General features: G+C 50.7%; 1 protein-coding gene across 5 annotated transcripts in view; it reads right to left on the bottom strand.

The window, feature by feature from the left end:
- The window catches only part of Otof (otoferlin), a 98,616-nt gene that overhangs the window by 50,949 nt on the left and 33,276 nt on the right, over positions 1 to 14,391 (bottom strand). For all 5 annotated transcript variants that reach the window (XM_028782945.1, XM_028782947.1, XM_028782948.1 and 2 more), the window contains exons 3-5: positions 9,966 to 10,054; positions 4,160 to 4,259; positions 2,456 to 2,637 (exon numbers count right to left, since the gene is read on the bottom strand). In XM_028782945.1, coding sequence (XP_028638778.1) covers positions 2,456 to 2,637; positions 4,160 to 4,259; positions 9,966 to 10,054 — 371 coding nt within the window. The remainder of the gene's footprint in view (positions 1 to 2,455; positions 2,638 to 4,159; positions 4,260 to 9,965; positions 10,055 to 14,391) is intronic.

Raw genomic sequence — 14,391 nt, 5'->3', positions numbered from 1 at the left:
GAGAGAGAGAGAGAGAGAGAGAGAGAGAGAGACAGAGAGAGAGGAAATCCTGTTCTTGCCCAGGACAGCTGACCCTCTGGTGGGCATCACTGGAAAAGCCCTTAACATAGGTTGGGATGAGAATCAGATTGGTAATGATGCTTAGACCAGAAGGTCAGGAAGTGCTCTGAGCAGAAACAGGTGGGGCCAAGGTAACATGGAGTCTGAAGAGACAATGGATGAGAACCTACCTTCCATGTACAACGGGTATCACTCATGCATAGTAAGTATCTCATTTCTTCACTAATTCTCTTGTGAACATGGATTAGCCATCTTACAGTTGGGAAGATGTGTCTCCAAACATCAGAGGAGACACTTGGGTGCTACCCTCTCCACTCTGCTGTGCTGTCTCTTGATGGCATTTCCCCTACTTGGGGTTATCTTATATAGAGTGGGCAGGGACAAGGGGCTCCTGGATGAGGGTGGAGACTTGAGAAGTGAGCGGAGGAACTCACATGGCACGTGATCACACGAGCAGAGGGAGTCCTGCTGGCTACAAGACTAGGTCCAGAGGAAAGAAGGAGTTAACGTCCATCTGGAAGATGAAGTCAGCCTAGACTGGCAGCTCCAAGAGGCAGCTGTGGAATAGTGTGTCCTCATATGCTGCTCATATGGTGGCACCTGCTGAAATCTAGGCGCTCTGGCTGTGCTGTGGCTTTTAACCCCCAGCCCCTATGATGAAACCTTTCTCCTACTCCTTCTTCTGGCCTGGGAGAGGTCCAGGGAGGTGGAGAGGGCAGAGAACACCAGGATACTGTGAATAAGTATCTCTTAGCTCTACCTTCCTGGACTAGAACTCTTTGGGGGGTCTAAGAAGTAACCTTTGTATCTTGTTTTATCTGAACTACACCATGCTATCCGGCCTCTACTGCCCCTTTGCTGAGGGCAGCCTCCTGGGGAAGCTGTTTTCATGGCTGTCTCTAGTATCCTGCACTCTGATGGGGGTCAGGGAGGAGGAGAGCCAGCATATCTACTTTCTAAACTCACTTATTCCTGTTATTGTCCCACGGAGGGTTGGTGACATGCCAGAGTCACTCAGCTGATGAGGGCAGAGTTGGGGTAGACCAGATGGAGCTTGCTTTCCTGATTCAGACCACCATTCCTTTCTTTACAGTGGAAGGGGTGCTGCTTCTCAGAACTCACTTTGAATCAGCCCCATACAATTCTTCTTCGTTTGTGTAGCCAGATGGTGACAGGTGGCGGCCATTGTGTTACATATTACCTAGTTGCTGTCTTACCTCTTAGCATGTCTAAACCTATTCCCGATGTTTGGCCCCATCCAGGAGAAAGAATGTTCTCATCAACCCTTTCGTGTACAACACTTAGTTCTCCCTTTATAACCTCCAATAGCTCCTTGGGTCATCAACAGGTTGGTGGTTGGAGCAGGGCTTGAGGTGACAGCTTCCATTTTACAGGTCAGTAGATAGATTGAGAGGAGTTATGCAACCTTCTGGCACTCAGGCTTGGGTTTACACTGAAGGACCTGGTATTTGTGTGGCAGGGCACACAGCTGGCCTGAAGCACGTAGTCCTGGGTGTTAAACTCGTGTTTGGGAGGTAGGCTGGTGATGCGGAGGTGTCTGTTTGACATAATCATTGCAGCTCCAGTTCACTAACTGGGAGGCTGTGTGAACATCACAGGGGCTGAGTTAACCCATGAAGGAACATGGAGGCGGAAGCTTGTTCTCAAAACACACCCCGGACCTCTAGGCGTAGGTTTAAATAAAGCATCTTATGTGGTACTCTCAGCATCCTAGCTATCTAGGGAGATTTCTCTAGCTTCAGTTCTGCCCCCATGAGCTTCAAGTAACACAATTGCATTTTCTCTCTGGTAAAAGTAATTTGTATGGGGAGGTGAGGCCTAGTCAAAGCTCTCTGTCATCGATAAGGGGCAAGGCACTTGTAAGATGTGAATCTTAGACACAGAAGAGCCTGGACAAGTTTTCCACAACAGAGCAGTGGCCAGGTCCCGCCCAGGACTGAGCCTCACTGGCCATAGCAGGCTTCTGGCTTAGGGATCTTCTCACTGGGCGGAGGCCGAGCGCAGGCTGCCTGGGCCTGGCTGACACTGTTGAGTCTTAGACAGAGAAACCAAGGCCTCCCCTGTTTCCTTTTCCCATGTTTCTGATGAGGGCAGGAGATCCAGTTTCCCCCTTATATTAGAACTCTCTCTCTCAGACCTTTGCTTCCCTTAGGGCTGAAACAGGCCTGGCCTCTCATTCTGACTACAGCCTCAGGGTTGGGAGCCAGGTGAGAGATGGTGTGAACATCTTTCCAACTCTTAAATATTTCTACCACAGCTCAGCCCTGCACTCTGAGCACAGCCGGGCCTGGAGGGTCTTCCATGGCATGGGCTCCAGGCACCAACTTCCCAGGCCTTCTGAAGGCAGTGGGCGGGAAGAGGGGGCCAGTCTTACCTGCGAAAGCTCTTCTCGCCGGGTGTTCTGGTGCTGGGTCGGGAGCCAGGTAGCAGCCCATCTGTCTCCTGGCTGTCCTTCTCCTCCTCCTGAAGGGATTCATCTCCCAGGAAGTCTCCATCATCCCAGGGACCCATGCTGCCATCTGTGGCCTGATACCGGACCTCCATGCTTAGGCTGGTCTGCAGAGAGAGGGACAGTGAGCAGCTGGACTGGCAATAGCTCTCCCCTGGTGCCTGTGGCATCTGGGAGGCACTTTCTCTCCCTATGAAGAGCAGGTGAGGACCTTCCCACCTCAGTTTGCAGATGAGAAAATCAGGCTGAGTAAAATGGATGATGAGGGGTCAGCCAGTTCAGTGAGACCCCGATTCTATTGTACCTGACTCTCCTCTTCTTTCCAGGTACCCAAAGTCAAGGGGCTACCCCTGATCTCTAGGCTCGAGCCTGAGTGTGAGGTCTCTGGATCCTCAGTATATATAATTAATATTTGGTGTCCCCAAAGATTAGGTCGTCTCCCCATCCTTAGAATCTGGGCTGTGTACAGCCACAAGGGACTTCTCTGACACAGTGACACAGTTAGGTGAGCATGTCTTCTCAGAGAAGACCCAGCCCTGGGCTTCCTCCAACCTTGTACAGTTAGCACTTCTTCAACTCTTCTGACAATTTAGCTGATAGCCTAGAGAGGGGAGTCTTGGGGAGTTGCCTTGTCTTTCCCTCTGGAGAAAGTGGAATGCCACATCTGGGTGCAGATGTTAAAAAGAGCCCAGGTGGAGGGACCATGTCTAGAAGGTATAGCCATAATTTGCATGGGGTAAAACTAAGGTAGGAGATAAAAGCTCTTTATACATCTTCCAGCATCCTACACACGTTCTTTGTATGCCTGTTGACCCCTGAGAACAAGCCTGAGGACAGGCCGATATACTTTTGCTAACTTTGCAGATGCTATATAGGTTTAACCAAGAATCACATCCATGGGTCAAGCTTCTTACCACCATGCCAGCTGCCTGTGAGTAGCCACAGAAGACCTGGAGGGCAGCTAGGAGACATGCCTGCCCATGCTGATTTGAGCAGAAATGGACAAATGGAACACTTTCTGAACCTGATCCTGAATAGAGGTTTCTTGGAAGGGTCAGCAAGGGTCAGTCTAGCCATTGGATGATAAGAGGCACCTCTAACCCGCTCCAGAGCTGAGTCCAGATGAGACACGCATCAGTGGTGGGGAGTCAGCACCCTTCTCACCTCACCTGGCACTGTCACTGTGGGAAAGCTGAGTACACACTTGGGACAGATCCAGCCACACTACAGGGTCAAAACACCAGCCCTCATACCGAACGGCTCTGGCAGAGCCTCCCTGGTGCCCTCCTGATGCCTCCCTTGTCAGCCAGGGAGCAATCTCTAGACCAGTGGTTCTCAACCTGTGGAACATGATCCCCCGGGGTGTCAAAGACCCTTTCACAGGAGTTGCCGAAGACCATAGGAAAACATAGATACTTACATTACAGTTCATAAAAGTAGCAATATTACAGTTAAGAAGTAGTAATGGAAGTAATTTTATGACTGGAGGTCATCACAACATGAGGAACTGTATTGAAGGGTCACAGCATTAGGAAGGCTGAGAACCACTGCTCTAGACCCTTCTCTGTGGAGGATGCAGCAGGCTCCTAGGTGACTGGGTGATGGAGTGGCTGGGACTATCTGACATACCTTGATGATAGCATTGTTGTCATCAATCAGCGTGTCGGTCACCTCTACCCGATTCTCTTCCACCACCTTCTGCAGCACCATTCGGAAGGTCCCGATCAGCCTGTGAGTGGCAGAGGGGATGTTGCCAGAGTGAGAGAAAAGCTGGTACCAGTGTCTGGCTGGCACAGAAGTAAACGTGAAAACCCCCAGCCTGACTGCAGACAGTAGCCCAGGAACCTGAGGTTATGAGAGTACCTGACCCCTTACAAGTGTGGATGGCGGCTTATGTGTAGTCTGTTTCCCTGGAAACTCTGAAGAAGAAAGAATTCTAAATGGTGTTCACAGACAGAAACAGGGAACTTAGCCCTGGGACTGCAGCTGATTCCCTGCAGTATGGAAACTTCCAGATGCCATAATGGAAGGTGGTGGGAAGGCAGTGAGGCTTCTGATGATGATGGTGGTGGTGGTAGCAGCGGCGGTGGCAGTGAGTGAGTGTGTGTGTGTGTGTGTGTGTGTGTGTGTGTGTGTGTGTGTTTGTTGGAGACTGAATCCTGGATCATTCTGGGCATTGCCATTGAGCTAGAGCCCAGCCTAGACCTCTGGCTACATAAGCACTCCTTTCCTCTACTACCATCACCACCACCACCACCACACCTCCACGTTTGCTGTATATAAGCTCCTGTGACCACAGAATCCCCCTAAGTCACTTGCATATCGGGACAAGCACAAAGAATTGCACCTGAGGCTGTCTCCACACCAGAAACTCAGCTCTGATGCTTTCATGGTGGTATCTGCCCAAGGAAACTCATCTAAGCTTTCCTCTGTCTTAGTGTTCTTCTAAGCTAAGCTAATGAGTTCATTTTTACTTCATGGATGACATACTTGTCCCCAACACACATGCCCTCCACCTGATACTCCCACTGTTACTTGTACTCCTTCACAGAGCAGCCCATGCATTCCATCAGTGAGCCTCTGGTTCAGTGAGAAAACCTGTCTCAAGAAATCAGGTAGACAGAAATAGAGGAAGATACCCAATGTTGACGTCTTGCCTACACACATGCAACATGAGCACACATGTGTATACGTGAGGGATGGGGAGAAAGAGGAGACACACCTTAATATACACATGTGCACATATACACATGAATATGTATGTTCCCCCCCCTCCACAGTCCTCCCAGCTGTGGGAGCACTTGGTGGGAGCAGCTGTAAGAGATGACTATGAAGTGCCTGCCCCCCACAAGCTCACGGCCTCACTGGGTCACATACTCCTCTGAGGGCTAACTGTCCACCATGCTATATCTTAACTGGGGCTTTTAGGCTCTTCCCAGAGAAGCTCTGTAGAAGCTCCCAGTTCCATCTTGGCTTCTCTTCACCATGCAGATGCAAATGGTGTGGGGGTAGGGGGACACTGAGTACTGCACTGGGGTCCAGTAGATCCCAAGCTACTACTGGAGAGTTTCTGTTCTATCTTTATAAAGAGAAGGAGTGGGACACTGAGTTGGTGACATCACAACAGTCAGTAGTGGGCATGAGGGAAAGCACTGGTGTTGTAAAGGTCTCGAGTGCTTGGTTCATCAGTGGCATCAATGAACTCTTGGGGACACCCCAACTCCTCATAGACCTGCTGTCACTGCTGATTCACAGCATTTACCAGTTCCGAAATGCAAACACTCATAGCACACAAAATTTTAATATTCTAATAGTGTATTCCCTAGAGGAATCTGCCAAGTCTGCAGGCTGCACCTTCAGGCTGGAGGTGGTAGTGAGTAGGCCCTGAGTTGTGCACTTCCGAGCACCAGAGGCTGGTGCTGCTACTGCCGTATGGGGCACACATGGAGAATTGGTCCTACCCTGAGCCTTTGCTGACAGGCTCGTCTAGCTACTGTCACCCCAGTAAGCCCCACCAGGCAACTGCTGAGTGCTGGAACTCAAGCACATTTGTTCTCAATCTGAGATGCCCAACAATAGCCGGAGGTGCCTAGGATCTACCAAGGTGCTGCAATGTTACAGAACACCCCCCAGGGGGCAGGAGGGAGCTATTCCCCCGCAGTTGCTCAGAGAGCCTCTGGCGTCTTCTACATTTCTTTCCTATTACAATCTGAGATCCTAGACTAGGGAGGGGCTTGGGAGGAGAGCTTGGCGTGTGTGAATCCCTGAAATGACCCGTCTACCAGGCTTTCAAGCTCTTCCAGACATGAGGGGAATGGCAACACCAGTATTGATACTGCAATCTGTTTCTGCTGCTAGTCCACACGCCACTGCCTGCAACATGCAGCAAACCGCCCTCCTGGCCAATCCCCCATTCTTTACTCCCTGGGCCACGTTCTGTGGATATATGATCTGTCGTTCCTTAAGGGGGGAAGCATAGACAGTGGAAGAGTTCTGCTCTGGACTCAGATGTGGCTTCACCTAGTAGTCCCTCAGGGGTCCTCCACCCCCTGGTAGCTATGTGACGGTAGCTAGTTCTGCAACCTCTGCAAGTCTTGTGATGCCACCCCTCGCCCCCAGTCCCCAGATGCTGGTGTGAAGATCCAGCTCAGTATTGCTGCAGGCTCTCTGCCTTACTGTCTCTTCTCCTTGCTATTGTGTGTAGCCTGCCTTTAGAGGCCTCAGCCAGGGCTGCTCCTCTCCATAGACTGGGTGCTAGCAACAGATTCAGGCTGTCCCTGACCCTTAAAGCTCTTAAAGTAGCGGCAGCGGCGGCGGTATGTGTGTGTGCCTAACAGCTCCCCTATCATCAAATAATACAAACAAACAAACAAATATGTAAATAAATAAATGATAGTAACTCATAAAACAATAACTTTTGAAATGGACAATTGATATCTCAATAAAGAATGTTTTGAACCTACTATCTAGCTGAGCTTTGGTTTGCCAGGCTGACCACACATCCCTTATGTGGCCCTAGAAGCACACTCATTAGAAGAGGGTACCCCTCATGGAGGCCCCACAGAGGAGCCTGGGAGAAGCCAGAATTATCAGGTAGGTGGGGAGTGGGGAGGAGGCCTCAAGTGCAGATGGGCTCATAGACTGGCCACAGCTGAGCGGCCACTGGGCACCAGAATCCTGTCAATAATTTATCGTCTTCCCCTGGGAGCTGGTGTCAAGTGCCCTGGGCTCAGTCTGGCTGCCACTGTGCTCCTGGCTTCTGAATTATTCAGGGCATCTGACATTCTTGGTGGAAGGAGCCATTGCTCCTTAAAGTCCTGGTGTTACATTAGATACGTAAAACCTCATCCTAATATGTTTTCATGGAAATCCCAGGTTTCTTGGATAAAGCCCTGTTTCTAGGTGGCCAAGCACACTTGGGGACCTTATGGTCCCTGGCCAGGAGCTTTCCTCCCTTGTACCATGTCTCCACCTCCTGGTAGCCCCTAACACCACTGGAAAGAACCAGGTAGACCTCTTCTTTAACTCCAAGGTAGGAAGCCCTGAGCCCCCACCTAACTCCAAGCACCTTACTCCGAGGTTGACCTGTGTCCCTTCTTTACATCCTAGATCTTGGTCAATAGTGGCCTGAATGATCGTCTTTCACCAGGCCTGGTCCCACGTGACATTCCTGCTTTCCCTTGGGTGGGGGAAGGGAGGGCACAGTTAGGAGACAGGTTGCACTTCCTCTATCTTCCCTCTGTTTTGCATTTAGGAAAACCTAAAATGAACTTTAATGTTTGGACCACTGTGTGGTTATCCATTGCCTCCTAAAATTTCTAAGTCTTTCAATTTGTCTGTAGCAGGGATCCTGATGGGTCCAGGCTCTCTATACTTCAGCATCTGCTCTGGCAGCTTCCACTGTGGCAAATCAACAAACTCTTCTTCAGTTTCTTCTGGAACATTCACGTGCTCTGGCTGCTGGGAGCTGTGGAGAATTAGAAGAGGAGGCAGAGGACATATGTCCTATCCCAGCTCTCCCGGGGGTCTTCTCACATGACCTCTATGTGCCTCTGAGCCTCAGTTTCCCTTTCTTCACTGTAAGGGTTTTACTGATGAGCTCCTGGGAGCTCTGTCATCTGTAGACAGGTGGAGTTCTTTGGTACCCTCTCTGGCTTCTGATTCTGCTGTCCTCCAAATCTACTCAGCCTGCACTGGGCCCTTCTCTTCTCCCTGTTTCTCCTGCCTTATTAACCACAGGGTGTCTCACACAAGATAAGAAAGCCATGTTTTATCTTGGGGATGCTCTTCCAATTTTTTTTTATTGCGGCACCAGAGGAAGCTGACTGAGTGCTGCGATCCTTTGGAGACAAAGAGAAGGCTTCTGTGTCCTAACCATACTTTCTGTGGTCCTGCCCCAGGCCTGAAACCTGCTCTATAAGGTTTACATATTTGGCTCACCTCCCCCAGTGGTGGGCACTCTGCACTTCCTGAGATAACACAGATGTTTGAGAGTTCTGGCTCTTCCAGATGTCTGCTCTTCTAGTAACACAGCCTGGTCCTCATGTGCCTCGCCTCTCCCCCTGACAAACAACTTCTGGAGGACAGAGACTTGCCTTGATCCTCTTTTTAGCAACAGTCATGACTAACACAGATGAGTAGGTGAATACATGAATGAGTAGAAGAGTGAATGGATGGATGGGTTGAATGGATGAATGGATAAATGGATAGGTGGGATTCATGAATAGGCAGAATTTATGAATAGGATGCATGAATGGGATGGGACAGATAGATGAATGAAAAACAATGGATGAACAGATGAATGGACAGGAGGGTAAGTAGCTAAATGACCCTAGGACTTCCTCTTGAGGCTTACGTCTGCTTGTCATAGGAAAATATCAAAGTGTCCACTCCAGACAGCCACAGCTACTGGAGTTCTTTATGACTGATTCCAGAAGAGGAGACCCTTTGCCTCCCCTGTTGAGACTGGACTATCTCTAATGTGACCCAGGTTAGGTCAGCTTTCCAGGTCTACACCCTCTTCCCACTGATGAGGCCCACAGAGTGTTCATTGAACTAACACTGTCACATCCTCTGGGAGCCTTCATTGAATAGGGCTGTCACATCTTTTGGGACGCCTTGCTGTTCAGCCATGATCTGCATGTTACAGAAGAGCAATGAATTTTTGACTCCAGGGCAGCATATCTCATTTCACTTGTGCCTAGCCACCATCCCAGCACCTTCTAAAATATGTGTGCCACCCACAGAGAATGGGCTACTTTGATTGATCAGCTTGTACAGAACACTCATGTGACCGGTGAACTTCACTTACAGAGGAGAAGCTCCATGAGAGTAGGTAGACATCTCTCTCTTTAGTACCTAGTTCAGTTCATGACATACTGTTTGAATATCGTTAACTGTTTGTTGAGTGAATGAATGAACAGATCTATCTCATTTAATTCCCACAGCTGTTTTGAGACAAATTCTTACCTTTTCCACATATGAATACAGTGAACTCAGAGTGTTCAGACTCACACCTTAAATCAGCAGACCAAGTGTGTAACTAAGACCGTGTCTGCCTCCTAAACCACCACACCGAACAGCCTCTGCAAGACAACTCCATCCTCAGGGCCACAGGATATAACAGCCCTTTGGCTTTTAACTTCTCTGGTGGGCTACCATCTTCAACTATGATTAAGGGAGAGCCAAGGAGGGGCATGAGGTTTTAATGGGGAGAACTGAGGGGCGCACAGGAGGGTGAGGTGCTCTTGGTTGACAACGGTTGGAACGGCCAGGGTAGTTTGAGGACCCCACAAAGGAGCAAAATGGGTAGCCAAGACCAGCCTAAGACCTCTTAGGCCTTTAAAGATGGCTTCAGAGTACAGGGTTTCTGTTTAAAGCCAAAAAAGAGGAAGCGCCCAAGAATCAGGCCAGGCCCCAGCATACCCGCACTTACTTGTTGCTGAAGACTTTGCTGTAGTTGAAAATCTGAATCTCCAAGACTTCATTCCTGTCAATGCTGCTGGCCACCGGCCACCGGAATGTCTGGGGAGAGAGGGATAGCTGCGGCCTTGGGAGCAAATAGCAGGGAGTTGGGACCTCCTAACAGGCAGGGTGACCCCTCCCATGGGATCCCCAGCGACAAAGCATCTGCATCCTTACTCAGTTGCCATAGCTGCGTATTCTTACCCACTCATCTTCCAAAGATGGTTGCTAGAGAGGTTTGTCAGGCTGCCAAGGTCACAGGGTAAGTGGAAGACCCTAGGCCTAAGAAGGGCTTCTGTCTCCCAACCGTGTGCTCCTTCCCCTGTCTCCCAGCTCTGTGAGAGCTAAGGACGGTGGTGTGAGCAGGGGGTGGGTGGGCTGCAGTAAACACAGACCACGGGGGCGGGGATGGGAGCTGTTTCAGGATAAGCTGGCTGGGGTTCTGGTTTGCAGCTCTCATACGTCATTAGGTTCATCAATCCAGATTCTCCCTGGCTGTCCCCCATCGTGGTGGTGTGAACACTGGGGACACCTTCTGCAGCTCTCTCGTGTTGTAAGGGTCAGACCTACAGGCTGTGCCCAACTTACTGTTTCTCCGTTCACACCCCCGAAGACGTCTCTAAGTCAATAGTAAGGATGGATTAGAAATTCAGGGGATCTTTTCCTAATGCCCGAAGAGTGACAGCTAGAACCCAATGCAGATCATAAAAGGAGTCATTCTCTAGGGAAAGCCAATGATGGGCAGAGCTAGACACCTTCCTAGGGATTCCTCAAGGCTCCGTCATTCCAGTCCTTGCCTAGCCTCTCTCCCTTATGGAACAACAAAAACAACTGGGGAAGAAAAAAAGGAGATAGAAAGAATTTCATCTTGTGTGAACATTTGTCGTACCCCCTACAGAAATAGCTTGTAGCTGTCAACTTGAAGAACATGCAAGTTCCTAGGGACCCCTGCCTGCCAGTAAGTGAATGGCCTCCTTTGCTCCCCAGAGACCCTGCCTTCTGAGCAGGGAGAGGCCTGGCATGCCTCTGTTGGTAAATATGGAATTTATTCTCCGTGAGCCAAGCTGGGCAAAGCCACTAAAAGGAAGCTCACTCGAAAGGCTGCGGCCAGGGAAGCTGTAGGGCTGACCCTCCAGTGACAGGAGACAGTGAGATAGAGCCAGGGCTCCAGGTTGGGATGCATACCACGACACAGGCCACTCAGGTCCCTCGCAGATCTCACTACACAACATAATCGAGGAAGCCCCGTTTGTAGACGCCCCACCCCCAGCCCCTGGATGCTGATGGGCACAGCAGGTCAAAACTTGTAAGAAAAGCCATTTCACCACAAGGATGAGCCACATCCATTGTAGAGACCTCACCCCCATGTCCTGTTAAAGCTGGAGGAAGATAAGAGGACCACGTTCAGTCCAGGCCTGGAGCATCAAGCATGAGGATACATGGGGCAGGGAAGTGGGGAGCCGGGGAGCAGGTCTGGAGTCAGAGTAGGGTTGAGGCATGTCCAAATCCTGGAAATTGCTACGAAAGATCATCAGGAATCTGTGTCCGCAGCTCCCCTCCTCCCCCACTTCCCTACATGTCCTGGCTTACACAGACCATGCCGCCACCTTGGCCCCACCGGAGGAGGTCACAGGTAGCCAGGTTAAACTTTCTTTCCCTTTATAAGGTCTCGTCCAGCAGCACCCAGAATTCCTCCTTATGCAAATGAGGCGTCCCAGAACCCTGGCCCAGCCCAATGATGTGCACGCACCCTGAAAGCCTCTATCCACCCTCCAAAGGTTTAAATAGCCTTTGTTCCTCCCAATTAAATGAGATGCTCAATGAAGCCTGCCTCCCAAGACGGCTGTTTCTCTTTGCGCTAACTCTTTTGTGCCCTGCGGTCTCCATCACCTCCGTCGGCCGCGCCCCACATTCCTTCTCAAGGCCATCTGTCGGACCACGGGGTGATTCTGCTGCTAAGGGAGAGGGAGCAGAGTGGGAACAACCAGAATAGAGGAAAAGGGCAGAAAAAGCTGGTGTGGGCTGGAATCTATATCCTTCTGGGCTTTGCTTTGTTTGCTTTGTATTTCAGGCTGACCTAGAACTTGAACATCCCCCACCTCCTAAGTGCTGGGTTACAGGCTCGCACCATCCCATCTGTTTTATTCGGTGCTGGAGATTGAACTCATTCTAGGTGAGCACCCTACCGACTGAGCCACACCTCCAGTGCGGCTGGACTTTGGGTTAGCAGAGTGACCAGCAGGCATTAAGAGCTGCTAGGAGCTATTGAGCGACGGTACCAGGGGTTTTGACAGACTAGATAGAGCACAGTGACTTCAGTTTTAAATGTCCCCTATGTTCCCGACCCAGTTCAGACCAGTCAACAGTTCAGGGACAACAGCAATAATAATGATTGTTGTTTACAGAAAACGTTACATTATGCAGGAGGCTGAAGTCTTTATGCACATTAATTTATTTACCTTTTTCAACAGCCCAGGAGGCTGGTGTCTGCCTGGTTTCATGGATAGAGGAACCACGGCTCTGAGAAGGAGGGGTGAGGCAGAGTTCTGCTGATGGCTGAGTGGGCACCGCTGAACAGAAGCTTCTGAGAGCTGGCCCTGTAAGCCTGCCATTCCACAGCTGGACTTCCTTCTCCCAGACTGGGGACTTTAAGGGATGGGGCTTACAGGGCCATCCTGGCAGCTCAGTGTCACCTTTCATCTCATCTCCTCTCAGGATGAGCCAGGTCTCAGGGAAACTGTGAGGGCTAGTTAGCTTTAGGTCAACTTGACCCAAGCTAGAGTCTCAAAGAGGAGGGAACCTCAGTTAAGAAAATGCCTCTATAAGATGGAGCAGTAGGCAGGCCTGTGGGGCAGTTAGATTGGGCTGTAGGCAGGCCTGTGGGGCAGTTAGATGGGTCTATAGGCAGTTTCTTAATTTGTGGTCAATGGGGGAGGGTGCAGCCCACTGTGGGTGGTTCCTGGGTTCTATAAGAAAGCAGGCTGGGCAGGCCATGAGAAGCAAGCCAGTAAGCAGCACCCCTCCATGGCCCCTGCATCAGCTCCTACCTCCAGGTTCCTGCCCTGCTTGCCTTCCTGTCCTGACTTCCTTCGATGATGAACAGTGATATAACAACATACGCCAAGTAAACCCTTTCCTCCCCAAGTTGTGTTTGCCACAGTGTTTCATCACAACAGTAACTCTGACGTGAGTATGAGACAGAGAGAAGCTAGAGGTAGAGGGGGATCCTGGCAGCCTCAGGACCTGTTTCAGCACAGCTCTGGCTCCTGCTGTCTGAGGCCTGCAGTGCTCAGTTCAACTCAGCTCCATAGAGCATGCTGCTTTCTTAATGAAGTTGCTTAGACAAGACTATAAGGAGGGAAAGGCCAGACTTACTAGCCGTGGGCCCAGGGAGGGTCCAGAGGGCCCATTGAGGCTGTGGTTTTGGGGGTGAGGCAGGCAGGGTATTTCTTCCACTTGGAGACGGTGGGTGGCTCCTGGCACTGTTAAGAAAGAAGGAGTAGGGGAAACTGGTGGTGACCCTGAAAATGGCACCTCAGAGAGGGGTGTTTTAGACAGACACGGTGGCCACAGTGGGGTCGGTGGAGGAAGTGAAGACCTGATACAGGAGACTCACAGAGAGACACTGCAGGCTTCTGCTTGTCCCCCACTGGGGTGTATGTAGTTCAGTGGGTCACAAGAGCCGATCGGACATAACAGCCTGACTCTCGGCCTCTGTCTCTGCCTCTGTCTGTCTCTGTCTCTGCTTCTGCCTCTGTCTCTGTCTCTCCTCTGTCCCTGTCTCTGCCTCTGTCTCTGCCTCTGCCTCTGTCTGTCTATGTCTCTGCTTCTGCCTCTGTCCCTGACTCTGTCTCTGCTTCTGCCTCTGTCTCTGTCTCTCCTCTGTCCCTGACTCTGTCTCTGCCTCTGCCTCTGTCTGTCTCTGTTTCTGCTTCTGCCTCTGTCCCTGTCTCTGTCTGCCTCTGCCTCTCTCTGCCTCTGTCTGCCTCTGTCTGTCTCTGTCTCTGCTTCTGCCTCTGTCTCTGCTTCTGCTTCTGTCCCTGTCTCTCCTCTGTTCATGTCTCTGTCTGCCTCTGCCTCTCTCTGCCTCTGTGTCTGTCTCTTTTTCTCTGCCTTTCCCTCTGTCTCTGTCTCTCTGTCTCTGCTTCTGCTTCTGCCTCTGCCTCTCTCTCCTCTGTCCCTGTCTCTGTCTCTATTTCTGCCTCTCTCTGTTTCTGTCTCTATCTCTCTTTCTCTGCCTCTGTCTCTCTCTGTCTTTGTCTGTGCTTCTGCCTCTGCCTCTGTCTCTCCTCTGTCCCTGTCTCTGTCTCTATCTCTGTCTGCCTCTCTCTGTCTCTGCTTTTGCTTCTGTCTCTGCCTCTCTCTGCCTCTGTCTCTCTTTCTCTGCCTCTGTCTCT

The sequence above is a fragment of the Grammomys surdaster genome, unplaced genomic scaffold, assembly GCF_004785775.1.
Source record: "Grammomys surdaster isolate TR1022 unplaced genomic scaffold, NIH_TR_1.0 946, whole genome shotgun sequence".
Lineage (NCBI taxonomy): Eukaryota > Metazoa > Chordata > Mammalia > Rodentia > Muridae > Grammomys > Grammomys surdaster.
This window is presented reverse-complemented; position numbering and strand designations above follow the sequence as displayed.